At 43.8% G+C, this 16,350-nt stretch overlaps 1 protein-coding gene across 2 annotated transcripts in view; it reads left to right on the top strand.

Moving 5' to 3' along the window:
- dnmbp (dynamin binding protein) overlaps window positions 1–15,530 on the top strand; it is a 52,125-nt gene extending 36,595 nt beyond the window's left edge. For both annotated transcript variants that reach the window (XM_080747974.1, XM_080747973.1), the window contains exons 5-14: window positions 2,018–2,035; window positions 3,710–3,909; window positions 5,553–5,683; window positions 6,964–7,068; window positions 7,536–7,664; window positions 9,302–9,634; window positions 10,591–10,776; window positions 11,898–12,096; window positions 12,763–13,499; window positions 13,970–15,530. In XM_080747974.1, coding sequence (XP_080604100.1) covers window positions 2,018–2,035; window positions 3,710–3,909; window positions 5,553–5,683; window positions 6,964–7,068; window positions 7,536–7,664; window positions 9,302–9,634; window positions 10,591–10,776; window positions 11,898–12,096; window positions 12,763–13,499; window positions 13,970–14,155 — 2,224 coding nt within the window. In that variant the 3' untranslated portion in view covers window positions 14,156–15,530. The remainder of the gene's footprint in view (window positions 1–2,017; window positions 2,036–3,709; window positions 3,910–5,552; window positions 5,684–6,963; window positions 7,069–7,535; window positions 7,665–9,301; window positions 9,635–10,590; window positions 10,777–11,897; window positions 12,097–12,762; window positions 13,500–13,969) is intronic.
- The last annotated feature ends 820 nt before the right edge of the window (window positions 15,531–16,350 follow it).

Genomic DNA, 16,350 nt, shown 5'->3' with positions numbered 1-16,350 from the left:
ACAGCATCATCTAACAAAACTGTTTTATAAGGTTACACATTAACTGGAATGACATGCTTTTTGTTTTCTGTTTTAGGAGACATATGAAAGTAACGTGTTCTCTTGTGATGCGTACTTCTGATCTTTTTCAAAACAAGTGTGTGGTAAACTTTGGACTTCGGTGTTAAAAGAATTATAAACTGGCAGTTGTGGAGTGGTTTTCTATTGAATGACAGGAGGTTAGAGAGAGCTCTGGAGTTTGATCCTATAGGAGGAACACACCTGTCTACTGTTGAAGAAGTGACCTTAACTTTGGTTAACAGAGGCAATAGTTCTGGTTAACAGTTTCAGTAGCTCTGGTCAATTGAGTTAAATAAACGTCAAAACTCGTGACATTGTGGAGGTTTGTGTCTTCAGAGTAAAGCAAATTAAAACCATTCGCTGTACAACGCAGTCACGTGCAGAGATGCATCCTTATATTAGCTGCTCCCGTTTGTTTAAGTACACTTGCATCATCCTATACTATGTTTTAAAAGTAGTGGCCTTTACTGACTGAAGTGGACATTTTAACGGATGCTATTCAACATAGCATGTCACCTTTCCCTTCAAAAACACACACGCACACACACACCCACACCCACACCCACACCCCACAGTGACACTTTGTCATGGTTGCTTGTCATTGGGTGCTGATGTCATGGTGCAGCAGTCAAAGAATGCTTTCTTCCTGGTCCAACCGGTCTGGTTTCACTGTCTCTGAGTCTCGACTGAGAGTGACTTGAGGCGCGCTGAGCCTTAAGGACAGCCTGGTGTCATCTTGTTGGTCCTCCAGCATTTTGTTTGAAGATAAACACCAATGCTTTGATAAACAGGAAGGTGACAAACGAGTTCTTGTTTTCTAAGAACAAAACTGCAGAGCACCTTAGTTACACCGACTTATGTGCTAACGGAACACACCTTGTCGAGTTGTTGAACTGAGTTGATTATAGTCGTCGGATTTCCTCTTAATCTTTTGAACTAGTTTTCATTTCTTTGTCTTGTAAATGTACATGAGATTGAGATGTGGTGGTGTTGTTGTTCAAGTCCGCTCTAGTAAGGACAAAAGACATTCCACATTGTATTTGCCAAAGTGTGACTAGTGCCGCTGATCATTTCCTCGACATTGCTCACAAAATGAAAGCACAGCGCGACCCCCTGTTACCACATAGTTTTATGAACTCCACAGAGGTCCGACCACATTCTTTTGGCTTTAGTTGGTGTCCCGCCTGAGGGCTGTTTGTGTAATGGGCAATAATACAGTATCTTTAACAGGCACACACAAAGAGCCCCCAGACCACAATAACTGTCCTTTGAACCACTTTCAGCCTGGCGTTGCTATTTTTTGGCCATGCCATTAGAAGTGAAAGTTTTCAAACATTTTCAAAAAGTCCAGGCATTTAGCCAAAAAAGGGCAAGAATAGCAGCTCTACTGTACAAGGCATCACATTGTGAGGAGTTGTGAGCTTGTAGATCTCCTATTTTTCACCCTTTGCCGTACAATGAAGTACTATATCGTCGTTGTCGGGTGGAAACCTCGTATCTCCAAGTTTCAAATGTGTACGTTCTTTCACAAAGTGAAGCCCTGCTTCCTCATACAAGGCCGTCGCACAAAAGTAGTGAAAACAGCAGATCTACAAGCACACAACGCCTCGCGGTGCTAGGCGTTGTGTGCTTGTAGATCGACTGTTTTCACTAGTTTAAATCATTTTTAAAATGAAAAAATGCAAAACAAACGGTTTTGGACATACAAGGTTTTCACCCGACAACAACGATATATAGGGCTTAAGTGGTAAATGCAATGCAAGTGAGGCTAGAATTATCTGGTACAAGTTTAAATTATGACTGTTTTTTTTTATGTCAGAGTCAAAAGGTTAAGTCTGTTTTTAAGTACAGACAGTTCTTGCGATGATGAACGGTGAACAGTGGGTTCATATCATAGGCTTAGGTTATAACATCTGTTTGTTTTTTCTTTATCCTCTGTTTCCTTCCTTTTACACAGGGCTGTGTACCGAGAGTGGTAAGTTTCCTTTAAGGACCGACGCCGTGGGTTTCCTGCTTGAGCAGTCACGCGACCGCATGCATGCTATGGCTCACTAACCCTGCCAAAATGATGTGTGTGCATGCGTGTGCAGGGGCGTCACAAGGGGTAGGAAAGTGGGACTGAGTTACCAGGGCCCAAGGTGGTGGAGGGGCCTTAATTATTTTATACTTTAGCTATTGAAAAATAGCAGATATACAAGCTCACAGCGCGGCACCGAGTGCCGCGCTGCGAGCTTGTAGATCTGCTATTTTTGAAAAGTCGTGAAAATGTGTGCAAATCTTTGAATATATGTATTTTTTTAAGCGAACATTTGTAACTCAAATTTTGCTTCTGGGGGGGTCCCTGGAACTCAATATTTTGAGATGGTGTTCCGTGGCCAAATACATACCACTTTGGGGGTCCTTCACAGGAAAAGGTTTGAGCTCCACTGACATAGAAACATAGGTTTTTCAAAAAACCTCAGAAGGATTTGAAATATTCAAAGATTTTCATGATTTTTCAAAAATAGCAGATCTACAAGCTCGCAGCGCGGCACTCGGTGCCGCGCTGTGAGCTTGTATATCTGCTATTTTTCAATAGTTAAAGCACAGGGGCCCCACAGTGAATCCTTGCACCCAGGGCCCAGAATTTGGTGCGACACCCCTGTGCATGTGTGTGATTGCTTTCTGTTATAATAAGCTAACATTTATGTGAGAGAGAGAGAGAGAGAGAGAGAGAGACTGTCTCTGTCCCCCTCCCAGGGCTGAGAAGGATGCCAGTCTGGGCTGTAATACATGTGTGGGGTGTTTGTTTGTTGTCTGCATGTGTGCATGTGTGTGATGGTGTGACCTGATTATCAACCAAACTCCCTTCAAAGCCAGGTCCTTTTATTTACTGTGGATGGAGAAGAAAAGGTTGTTCCCTGATGCCATCTAGTGGAGCTATGCAGCAACAGCAACGCATGTCCCAGTGTAAACTTTTAACACTGCAGTAAACTTTAATACTTTAGTTTACTAGTAAAATGGAATACTTAGAGGTTTACTGTAAACACATGACATGTGCTAGTTATTATTTACTTATTTGAACAGCTAACGATAATTACATTTAAACTGAAATTAAATTCAAATTGTCCAGTTTTATGCTGTTTGAGCTGCTCCTTGCCCTCCAGATTGTGTTAAAACTAAGCAAATCATTTTCAGTTGTTCAGCAGTATATTGAGCAACTGCATGGCCTACAGTATATCCTGCCTAAAATGAGGAGGAAAAAGAATTGCACCATTTTATAATGAGCATTAGTTAGGACCAAAAATATGAAGATAGTTTTAAAATGGGTGAAGTCGTCCTTTAACCGTTGAAAGGACGTCTCCTAATGGTGTTAATCAGACTAATTGATCTGTTCGATTTTTTCTTTTAGTTTTTATTGCATTGATTCTTTGACATATAAGTAAATATACTTATATGTCAAATCGAATAATTGTCGTAATCGAATAATTGCTAAGAAGCAGCCCTAAGGTCTCTAACCAGTGCCTTTCTGTCAAGCTCTTTTTTTTTTCTTCCTGTCTTCCTCTCAATCTGTTTGTCATCCCCTCTCGTTCACGTTCTCTGTTCCTTTCCCTAAACACCTGCTCCTCTCTCTTTCCCTCCCTCCCTCTCCCTCCCTCCCTCCCTCCAGGGGGAAGACCAACTACATCAACCTGGGATCGTTCCTGATCAAGCCGGTGCAGAGGGTGATGCGTTACCCGCTGCTGATGATGGAGCTGCTGGGAGCCACTCCAGAGAGCCACCACGACCGCGCCCAGCTCACCCTGGCCCTCAAGGCCGTCAAGGAGATCAATGTCAACATCAACGAGTTCAAGCGCAGGAAGGACCTGGGTATGACATGCCTCTCTGCAAACCACATAAACACTGTACAACCCATTTAGACCTGGGTACGACACACCTCACAGCAAACAGAGAGCAGTGATAGCTCGCAGAGAGCAGTGATAGCTGAGTGGTTAGTGTCCATGCCTAGGACTCCGGAGGTCCCAGAGGTCGCAGGTACGATTCCCCGCTCCAGCTATCACTGCTCCCCTCCCCCTGGTGCTCCTTGTGGGCAGCACTGGGTTCAGCTGGGTTAAGCTGGAGAACTGAATTTCCCTCGTGGGAGGACGTAGGTAATTCTTATTCTTATTCTTCAAACACAACCACTGTACCACCTGGATGGCTGTGATTTGGGCACAGCTTCACGTTTCACTTCTAAATGGCACATATTGACTCCCACTCTATGAATTGAGTACAAAAGGACCCCAATGTAAACAAGCCATAGTGCTTCATTGATTGGGTTTAAATCCTATTAGTAGGCCTTATATCTGAACTGTTCTGTCTTGAGCTTTTACTACGCAAACTGCTAATAAAGTATACAATCAATCACCTACGTTGCAACACTGATCCGACCGATATGCCCATATATTGGGCAGAAACCTCATATCTCCATATTCTAACTTTTTCTTTTTTTAATTATGCCCTATTTGATCACACAGCTGTTTCCCAAACGGTGGGTCGGGACCCATGTTAGGGTCGCAGACCAATTCTTACGGGTCGCGAGTAAATATCCCCTTTTTTTGTTTTCCTACAAAAAAATCTATAGATATACATAATACATAATATATTCAGCACATGTGTGCCATTGTTAGTGAAATCTGCTCAGGTGTGTACTGGGCAACCACATCAGTAGTATTACCTGGATCATGTTGCCTCATCTTGCAGAGCTTGTAAACTCTCCTGGGTTCCGAATCCAAACAAAGACCACACATACAGTACCACACTGTTGTTTTCAAACAAATGACAAACTAAAATGGGTCAGAGGACTCACTGTGTGCAGGCCCAGATCCCAAAGTCCAACTAAAGTTTAAAACCGCACTCTCTTTCGCTCAGGTGGCAGAGGGTATTTTTGTTCCCTGAATAGAATGAACAGTAGGCATCAGTTACACCCTAGTTATGTTAGGGTGTAACTGATGAAGGCTGGGGTGTTGCAATGTGTACAGTAGGTGTGTTTAAGAAGTATTGCTGTGCATTAGCCATAACAATCAAGTCATTTTTTCCCCCACAAGAGTGCCTTGGTCAGTATTTTGTTTGTGCATCAACTTTATCAGTGAGTTTCACCTTTTTAACCGTGCACAAATACAAAATCGGTCCAAAATTACGACTAGGATGTGTGCAGGATATTACAGTATGCGTGAAATATACTGATAAATATACAGATAAATGAACACAGAACGCATACACACAGTGAAGCGTTACAGTGTGTGTGTTGTGTAAGCACGTGCTACCTTGATGTAGGTGTGTGTGTAGTGTGTGCACGTGCTAAGTAAGGCTTGGTGTCTGGTTGTTAATGGGTTTCTGTTGATCACGTGGATGCAAGGCACTGCCTATAACGAGTTTTAATACTCTCTACAAGCTGGGTTTAGTTTAGTGTGTCACACGGTCTGTTGGCCTTGTTTTCTCCCTGACTCATGATCCCCCTCTACTGTCCACAGTGGTGAAGTACAGGAAAGGGGACGAGGACACGCTGATAGAGAAGATCTCCAAGCTCAGCATGCACTCCATCATCAAGAAGTCCAACCGAGTCAGCAGCCACCTGAAGCACCTGACAGGGATCTCACCACAGGTCAGTACATTTACCTGACAGGTAGGGCTGTCACAATTATTACATAATCGTCTAATCGCAATTATTTGACATAATCGCAATTATTTTGTGATAATCGTCATAATCGTTAACATGTTGAAAAATGTTTATATATGTTCAAACATGTAAAAAAATGTGGAAATAGCAGATCTACAAGCTCACAACGCGTCGCATCGCGACACGTTGTGAGCTTGTAGATCGGCTATTTCCACTATCAAAGTTATTTTTTTAAGTAGTAAGTTGTCAAACATGTCAGTAATTTCTTTGTATATTTAGGTTTTGTGTCATATCTGCCATGTGCAACTTCAAAGCCTAAAAGCCAAACAGAAATGTAATTATCAACGACAAAAACACAACTAAATCGTTAATCGCCAATTATTTGAGTGACAATTAATCGTCATGTAAAATGTCATATCGTGACAGCCCTACTGACCGGGATCTCACCACAGATCAGTAGTCAATAACATTTACCTGACTGGGATCTCACCACAGATCAGTAGTCAATAACATTTACCTGACTGGGATCTCACCACTGGTCAGTAGTCAATAACATTTACCTGACTGGGATCTCACCACTGGTCAGTAGTCAATAACATTTACCTGACTGGGATCTCACCACTGGTCAGTAGTCAATAACATTTACCTGACTGGGATCTCACCACTGGTCAGTAGTCAATAACATTTACCTGACTGGGATCTCACCACAGATCAGTAGTCAATAACATTTACCTGACTGGGATCTCACCACTGGTCAGTAGTCAATAACATTTACCTGACTGGGATCTCACCACTGGTCAGTAGTCAATAACATTTACCTGACTGGGATCTCACCACTGGTCAGTAGTCAATAACATTTACCTGACAGGGATCTCACCACAGGTGAAGCACTAACTTTTGGCTTCTTGCAAGTTTGTTTGCGATCCACATGTATAGAATTAACCTGTTAAACCCAGGAAAGATTCTTGTGTCATGTTTTACTTTGGCGATTCAAAAATAGCAGCTTGTAGATTTTTATGGAAACATTTTAATTCAAATCTTTGCGTCTGGGGGTCCCTGGAACAACATATTTGGTGGCTAGATTCATATCATTTCGGGGTTCCTTGACATGAAAAGGTTTGATATATTGTAGCAACATGCTTGTCAGAAAACATGATTTAGAATCCATTTGTAGAATTGGCCTGAGTTAACCTCCCTGAATGTATGTAGAATACTGTCTAATGGTATCTGATAGTTTTCTCTTCTTGTATTTCTTTTATCCTCAGATCAAAGACGAGGCGTTTGATGAAGCTGAGAAGAGGTTCAGGCTGCAAGAAAGACTGATCAAGTCGTTCATCAGGGACATCTCTATGTACCTGCAACACATCAGGGTATGTGATTGTGAAAACCATTATTTCATAACTAGAGATAGTATGATATGCATATGTCACAGTATGATTGGTAAACCAGTCGGATTGAAAAAGGTTTTAACCGACGGAGGCGCACAGTCTGAAGGTGACTTGAGCCACGTCCAGAGGCACCGCCAACTTAGGAGAGCGAGTCGCTGTGACGAACTTTGCGAAGTCACCTTCAGCCGACATAGCACCGTCCGAGTTATCGCAAATCTTCGTCCCCCTCCCCAGTCTCGGAGGTAATGAGACGTCATATTTTTTGGGGAGTGTGGGAGGTGAACTCAAACAAAACGAGCACTCCTTGTTCAATCTGACTGGTTTTCCAATCATACTGTGACAAATATATACACACACACACACACACACACACACACACACACACACAAACACACACAGACACACCAGTATTAGTGAATTCATGATCATTGTGATGTGTTTTTGTACAGGAGTCTGCCTCAGTGAAGGTCCTGGCTGCCATCAGTTTCTGTGACATCTACTCTGAGAGAAGTCCCTTCGACCCCGAACGCTTCCAGAGAGCTCACCGCTCCATCAGCGACAAGCAGTTCACACAATTTGTACGACTTTTCCTCCCTTTGTTCTGATTATGATCAATTACCATGATGTTGCATCGGTTTACGCAGGTTCTGTTGTGTGTGCTTGTTGGGAGTACATTTTGTACCGTATGACGGATGAGATGAATACGTCTGTATATACATGTAACGCATTCCTTATTATTAACCCATTTAGGCCTAGAATTATTGAATGCTTTAACCAGTGAAAAATAGCAGATATACAAGCTCACAGCGCGGCACCGAGTGCAGCGCTGCGAGCTTGTAGATCTGCTATTTTTGAAAAAATGTGTGCAAATCTTTGAATATATGTATTTTCAAAGCGAACGTTTGTAACTCAAATTTTGCTTCTGGGTGGTCCCTGGAACTAGATATTTTGAAATGGGTGTCCGTGGCCAAATAAATATAATTCTGGGGGTCCTTCACATGAAAAAGTTTGAGAACTACTGTCATAGTAGTCTCTCAAGAACAGACTAACAGAGCTCCAGTTAAGTGAAAAGGACCTTTTCTTTGACGATGGCTGGCCAGATTGCTGGCATAGAAACATAGGTTTTTTTCCAAAAATCTTAGAAGGATTCAAAAGACACTTATAGAATCGGGTCAAAATTCTAATTTTCACGATTTTTCAAAAATAGCAGATCTACAAGCTCGCAGCCGCGCTGTGAGCTTGTATATCTGCTATTTTTTTATATTTAAAGCATAAAATATTGCGTCATAATGTGTTCAGGCCTAAATGGGTTAAAATAACTCCTCCGGTGTCCTAAACTAAACATAGGTTTAGTTTTAACCATATGAACCCTGGACAAGGCAATTGAATTTGTATAGCACATTATCAACAACAAGGGCAATGTGCTTTACACAGAACATCAAGCTAAGCTTATAAGCACAGTAATAGAATTATAAAATGACATTAGGATGCATAAAACAAAATAAGTAGAAAATAATACCGGTAGTTCCTTTGCAGAAGAGAAAAGAGAAAAGAAAATAAGTCAATCAAAGGCAGCGGCAAACAGAAAAGTCTTTAGTTGTGTTTTAAAAATACATTTCAGCAGACCTTCAGTTTCTGGGAGTTACTGTAGTTCCAGATATGTGGTGCACAAAAACTAACTACTAAACCCTAGGATCCCTATTCTGGTGGTGCGACCATTCAGAGAAAAAATATTTTAGCCTCTAATGGAATATCCTAAATAGGGACACCAGGCTGAAAGTGGTTAAATGTGCTTGATTTGGCCACACTGACCATATAAGCACCTCCCTTAACTCCCTCGTCTCTCCTCTCCTCTCTGAGAGTGAGAACAACAGACTCACTCCCTAGCATCCACTGTGGTCTGAAGACTCACCTCTTCAGACTCCACCTTGCCCACCTTCGATGACCATACGTGTAATTTAGATAGCATTGTTATATAGACCGAGGTCAGGCCATTTTTCGACTTGACATTCTATCGCTTCAATTGATGTTTTGATTTGTTTTGGAAATCTTTTGAATAGGTTATTGGTCTACTTATGTTTTTTTTGGATGACTATTTCTATGCAATTGATGTGTTGATGTATTACCACGTGCTGTCCTTGCTTATTGTAAGTCACTCTGGATTAAGAGCGTCTGATAAATGCCTAAATTGTAAATCATCTCCTCCTCTGAGCAGAAGGAGCGCACGGACGCCCTGGTCATCGACCCTCTCACCCAGCTGCTCCTGATGTTCGCCGGGCCTCACAAGCTGATCCAGAAGCGCTTCGACAAGCTGCTGGACTACGACAGCTGCAAGGAGCGAGCTGAGAGGCTGAAGGACCGCCGCGTGCAGGACGAGCTCACCGCCGCCAGGAACAACTACGAGGCGCTCAACGCCCAGCTGCTGGACGAGCTGCCCAAGTTCCACACGGCCGCCGAGGAGCTGCTGACAGGCTGCGTGAGGGCCTTCGCCCAGGCTCAGAAGGACTTCATGAAGAGGACGCTGGGGGAGCTGAAGCCACTGCTGCAGGTACTGTTCCCTACCGTGTGTGTGTACCAAATTTCCCCACAAGTATAGTAGAATTTGAGAGATTGACATCCTGAGGACGATCTCCCGGGTCTCCACTAGAGAGACATTTTGGAGGTTAGGGGGGCTGGGCTAAAGGTTGTTGCACAGTGCTGCGTTTTTTGGGCCGAATATCGGAGTGAATTTCGGAGCGCGTAAATACAAAAATCAACCTTACGTTATGTCAATCACGTTTGCACACTGCTGCTCGTTTCGTATTTATTTTCGGACCAGGGTTGATTTTTTTTCGATTTTCGCAACTGTCACCACTGGGTCCTTTGCTCTCTCTCTCTCCTCTCTCTTTCCTTGGCCTGAAAAATGCTTTCAGGAATTTCGGATTTTCAAAACGAATAAACACAGTGCAGTGTGCAACCAGAGTATTATTTTATACTATTTTTATAGCAATATTCAATGCTGTCCTGAAATGTTGATGTCCTCATATTTAGTCATTGTTTTAGTCATCATAACTTTGTTTGTAATTAGTTTTCATTTGGATTTTGTCAGTAAAGAAAGGTAGGTCATAGTGTTAGGCCATGTTTACACGGAAACACGGTGACGCAATAGCGATTGAAAGCGCTGTCGTCTGCATGCCAGGTGGCTTGGTGAAGGTGACGCTCTGTCAGATAGACCAATCGTGCATGCGCAGAACCACTCCCGTTCTACTTCCTATCACATGACGTTTTGTCATTTACTCCGTTTCTTCTGTTTACATTGGAGACGGGACGCGGCATGTTTTCAAAAATATCCACTCTGGAAAGCGGGTTTCACTTTGGATTCAACCCTCGAAAACGTTGTCGTCTAAACTGACGACACATCTGACGCTTTATTTTACTGCTTACTCTAGAGAGTGTTGTCGTCCCAATTGGGGCCTTAGTGGATGAACTGAACACGTCTCTCTCTCTCCCTCTGTGTCTCCTCAGTTCTCAGCGTCCGGCATGGAGGGTAACCTGGTGTCGGTGTTCCAGGAGGAGTACGGCCGCGTGCTGCAGCTCCTGCAGAGCTTCAGCTTCTGTCCAGAGAACCTGCCTCCCTCCACGGCTCCACGCAAAGCCTTCGACAAGAAGACCCTGGAGAAACAGAGCTCCAAGAAGAGCCTGCAAGGACCTGTGAGTAGTGGACCTCCTGTTATAGAGTCAATTCAATTCAAATAGCTTTATTGGCATGAATGTAACAATGAGAATATTGCCAAAGCATCAAGTGAGGTGAAAAAGAAAAGAATAATAACAAAACAACAATATTGAACATACAAATAAAATACAATATTCATTATGATAAGTCATAATGATTCAAATGTGCGGAATTGATCTGTGTGTGTCAAGATATAGTCCATTGTCAAGATAGTCACATGAGTGTATTGTTTGCTTACGTGTCCCTCAGTTTGTGACATGCGGTCACATATTGTGCTGCAGGTCCCTCTCCTAGTAGAATGTGTTGTTTATCATTGTCATCTAGAACTGTGAAGTTTGGAGTCAGTCAAATGTATTGTCACATGATCACAGGTTTTTCTTCAGAATATGTATGACACTGATTTACTACAATACTATGGCACATTAGGAGTTCACTGGTACTAGTGGTTCTCAAATGTTTTATTTGCAAGGACCCCCATAACATAAACCCCATAAGAGTGTGCAAATGGAACACTCAGAGTTACTGACATGTTATGGTCATTCAGGGCTAGTGTTTCTGGTAAGGCTGGGACTTTAACTGATTAATTGCGATTAATTAATTACAGAAAATTAACGCGATTAAAAAAATTAACGCATTTTAATCGCACTTAGTTTTTGCACCACATAACCTTCAGTTTCGGGCATACCGATCATAGCGATGCACCAACCAAGAAGAGACAACAAACGCAAAGGGAGAAGTAGCCGATCAGAGCGCTTTGCTTGGCCCAGTGGATGCGAAATTTAGATTAAAAAAACTCACTTGTTGATTCACTCGTACAACAAAATGTGTTTTACTTGAAAAAAAAATGCTTCTCAGGTAAAATATCAATGTGCGATTAAAATGCGATTAATTGCGATTAATTAATCACAGAGCCTGTAATTAATTAGATTAACATTTTTAATCGCATCCCAGCCCTAGTTTCTGGTAGTGTATGTGGCAATATTTAAGTTGTACAAATATGTCCACCACAAGCCAGCAAGGCGCTGCTGAGCCCTTTAACAGGTTTACAGGTGTAAGTAAAATGTCTCATTCATTTGGTTTTGTCCTGCTTTGCTTCCAGCCCAACTGCTCCCTCCAGACTGACCAGCAGAGGGCAGGCCTCCTGGCTCGGTTCAGCCCAGACAAGCTGTACCAGGCGGAGAGGAACTTCAACGCGGCCCAGGACCTGGACGTGTCGGTGCAGGAGGGGGACATGGTGGGGGTCATCAAGCAGCAGGACCCCATGGGCAGCCACAACCGCTGGCTCATCGACAACGGAGGTACGTCTTTATCTGGGAGATGAACACTAGCATGGGATCCACACTCTCTCACTCGCTACTCGGTCTAGCCGGGATCCTACATGTATCGTATTTTAATTACTGTACGTAGGCAAGTCAGGAAATAACATTTACATTGGACAACACTGGTCGCACTGTACTTTTTGATTTCTCACAGGAGAGTCCACTTAAAAATCACATCCTTCTTATATGGAGGAGGACAGTGTTACACTATAGCACGGACAGCTCAAATGTAACTCTGTGATCTGTTTAATCCACTGATCTGTGAAGGTGGAAGGTCCTTCCTAAATAGCGTGCGCGCGCGCGTTTGTGTGTGTGTGTGCGTGTCAGTGCTCTAATGCAGTGTTTCTCAAATGGGTAAAATGGGAATTTGTATTTTACTGTTATCGGTGATGATAAAACATTGACAGAGTTTGTGTGAACCTGTTTATCTGTACATGTCTAAACCAAATTACATCAATTACTTGACTAGCAGTAACTGTTATTGAATAGAAAGCAATGTGTATTTGCCATTATGCTGTTGTATTTGTTACGCATTGACATTGGACTTTTGATGTAAATGGGGAGTGAAAGGGGGTACTGCAGCCAAAAAAGATTGAGAAGCACTGCTCTAATGGTGTCCACCGTCCTCTCCGTCCTCTCCTGCAGTGACCAAGGGCTTTGTCTACAGCTCCTTCCTGAAGCCCTACAACCCTCGCCGCAGCCACTCCGACGTCTCCATCGAGAGCCAGTCGTCCAACGAGTCTGGCTACGGCGGGTCCTCGCCGGTGTTCTCGCGGCAGAACAGCAACAGCACGCTGACCTTCAACCAGGACACGGCCACCGTCAGCTTCTCTGCAGCGCCGGTCGCTCCGCCGCCGCAGCCCGAGGGCCACTCGTCACCTCGCCTCTCCTCCCAGAGGAGCCACGCCCCCCACAGGGACCCTCCCGCCCCGGCCGCCTCCACCAATCACAGCTCCTCGGTCAACTCCTCGCCGCGGAATCCTCCTCCAAATCACAATCACCACCACCGGGAGTTTCCGACGGAGCACACCGCGCATCATCACCACCGCTCCTCCTCGTCCAATCACAGAGACGCGCCGGACGGCGGCAGGAACTGGCACCACAGGGATCCTCCGCACGACGCCAGTCGCGCGAGCCGAACGCCCGGCGGCCACAGGGAGGTGTCGGACACGTCGGAGACGGACTCGTGTTCGTCGCTGAGAGACGGCGGTGGCTCGCGGAGGCATAACGTCATCCAGGACAACAAGGACAGGGGCTTCGGTTCGCTGGGGCGGCGGAACGGAGACGCCGGCGGTCACAGGAAGTCTCACTACCCTGCCGACGAATACCTGGAGCCGGAGCTGCCGGAAGCGGAGCAAGAGAGTGAATTAGACGGACACCAGGTGAGATTGCCATTGTCGAAAAATGTATGTTTTTAACCCATTTAGACAACAGATAATGTTACAAAAAGCGATTCCTCGACTGAAAGGTATAACAACGATTAGGTGTTTCAGTAACCACTTGAACCCTTTCCCGCGCATGTAATAATAGGCGAATATTTGGTGGAAATAGACAGTCTACAATGTCACAACACTAAGGAGCTTAGTAGAAGTAGAAGCTTGTAGATCTGCTGTTTTCGACAAATCGATTTGGTGTAGAAGGAAAAGAGTACAGGGCCAGCTATAAATGACCCTGGTCAATTATAAGAAATACTGTATGGTTTGTCGCTGGTTCCCAAACATTGGGTCGGGAACCATTTTTGAGTCTTGAGCAAAAAAGGTTTGGGAAACACTGGTTTAATAACGTTCAAAACATTAGAAATTTGGTCCTGAACCCTGCTAAATGGTGAAGTCTTTTCTCTCTCTCTCCCCAGATCTACTACGCCATCTACTCCTTCAGCGCCCGCTGTGCCAACGAGCTGAGCATCTCTGCCAACCAGCGCGTGCGCATCCTGGAGTTCCAGGACATGAACGGCAACGGGGAGTGGTGGCTGGGCGAGACCGAGGGCCAGCGGGGCTACGTGCCCTCCAACTACATCCGAAAGTCTGAGTACACATGAGCCCCCCGAGAGGGTGGAGGAGGAGAGCACCACCACTGCCTTCAGAGACACAGAGAGGGTGGAGGAGGGGAGCACCACCACTGCCTTCAGAGACACAGAGAGACGGACGGACGGAGGGTCCCTGTCCTTTATGAGAGCTGTAGGAACGGACATTACTACAGACTAAACGTGGAAACTCCAGGCGAAAATACAGAACAAGCTAAAAGAGAGAATCCGGACAGACAGACGGACAGATGGACGGACACCTGGTCACTCGTTTTGGATCTGTCGTGGGATTTTTTGCAAGTGAACCTACTGGCTTTGCTAATCTGGAAGCTGGTGTTATATGCCTATATTTATAGACCACTTTTTTATTTTATTTTTTACTTGCCGGGACCGTATATATATATATACTGTTTTCCTTTCTATACTGTGTTATTGTAGCATACCTGCGCCGCCCCAGGCATTCATTCCCCATAGACTCTTCTCTGGACGAGTGCATCGAGAAAACAGTATTTGGAATGATCGCACGAGGAGGTTTTTGCAATGGAAATGTGAATGCTTATTTTGAGTTCGGACATTTAAAGATCTACAGTACATCGGTCCGACAGCGTGCACTGGGGTGTGTGGAAAGAAAACATGACATTCGGGGGCCTGGGGGTTTCAGCACTAATCGAGAGCGTACGTTAAAAGATGAGTTTACGGCGCACTGCGTTACGCGAGGCACTAGACGAACCGTGGTAGCGAACGGGGAGCCGTGAAAAGCTCGCTGAGCTTTGGAAGGCATGAAGATTTACAGCCAATAATACGTGCATAATATGGAAATGAAACGGAGACTGTGGAGGGCTCAGGCTTAACAAAAAAAATCAACAAGGTCCAGGACAGCTCTCCCAATAATCATCTGATGTTTCGGGCAAGACGGCCTTCTTCAACAGTAGTAAGCAGGCCGTCTAGTCCGAGATGTAAAAAATAAAGTTATGTAATGTACCCAAGAAGAAGGACGTCACACTAGTCTTTTCATCAAATACTTTCCCAAGTTCCAGAATTATTCCAAGTATATAAAACAATCCAGAACAATTCCAGAATGGCAGACGACGACTTAATCTGCGTGGTTTAGTAACACTCCCTCCTCTCTGGACGTTTACACAACTTTCCCTGAATGTTTTTTATCAGCTGGGTGAAACCAACAGGGTGATGAATGACCCTGAGATGCTCTTTGAGACGGAAGTAAAAAAATAAAAACCGGTATGTCTCTTAACCCAGAACATGATATATGAAACAACGCTGTATATTTGAGAATGTATTGATGCACTCCAGTGTAAAGAAAAGTGATCACTGTTTTCATTTGAAATAAAACGAAGCGGAGCTGAGAGGTGCAAATGGACGTCCATGATCTTTTGATGTTGATGTTTGTTTAGGAGACCGTTGGGGAGACGATTGCAATGAAATCAGATGAATCTGCTAAAACAATTCAGAGTTGAGGAAATAATTATGCATGAAATAACTGAACGTAAGGTTAAATGTGAACACTAAAGCTGGTTGCACACTGCACTGTGTGTTTTCGTTGCGTTTTGGAAATCCGAAAGCCGTAGGCCAGGGAGAGAGAGGAAAGGGAGAGAGAGAGCAAGGGACTCGGAAAATCGGAAAAAATCAACCCTGGTCCGAAAATAAATACGAAACGGGCGGAAGTGTGCAAACGTGATTGACATAACGTGAGGTTGACTTTTTTATTTACGCACTCCGAAATTCACTCCGATATTCGGCCCGAAAAACGCAGCCGCGTGTAAAGACCTTTAGGGTGGCAAAAAAAATGTTGCTTGGGAGAATTTGGTGAGCATGTCATTATAGCAGAAATATTCATGTAAAAAAAGAAAACATTGACAATGTATTTTTGTTATTCATTTGACCGTATATTATAACTAAGGTTATATGATGGTTAAGATCTTAAATTTCCTCCTGTAATTCATTCATAATATCACCATTTAAAATTGAGCATTTATTGCATTGCATAACAGACATATTACTGAATCACAACATATCAGGTGCACTGAATTACAGTATTATAGTAGAAAAACGTTAAACTCCTTAGTTGTCATAAATGTGTCTTTTATGTGCGGTCATCTGTCCGTTTTGTTTGGACTGCAAATCTCTGCGCGTTGAGAAACCCTCGTTCAGCAAATAAACAAGGGTTAAACCATCAGCATGTATTGATCGTA

Source organism: Nannobrachium achirus, assembly GCF_963921795.1.
Source record: "Nannobrachium achirus genome assembly, chromosome: 18".
Taxonomy (NCBI): domain Eukaryota; kingdom Metazoa; phylum Chordata; class Actinopteri; order Myctophiformes; family Myctophidae; genus Nannobrachium; species Nannobrachium achirus.
This window is presented reverse-complemented; position numbering and strand designations above follow the sequence as displayed.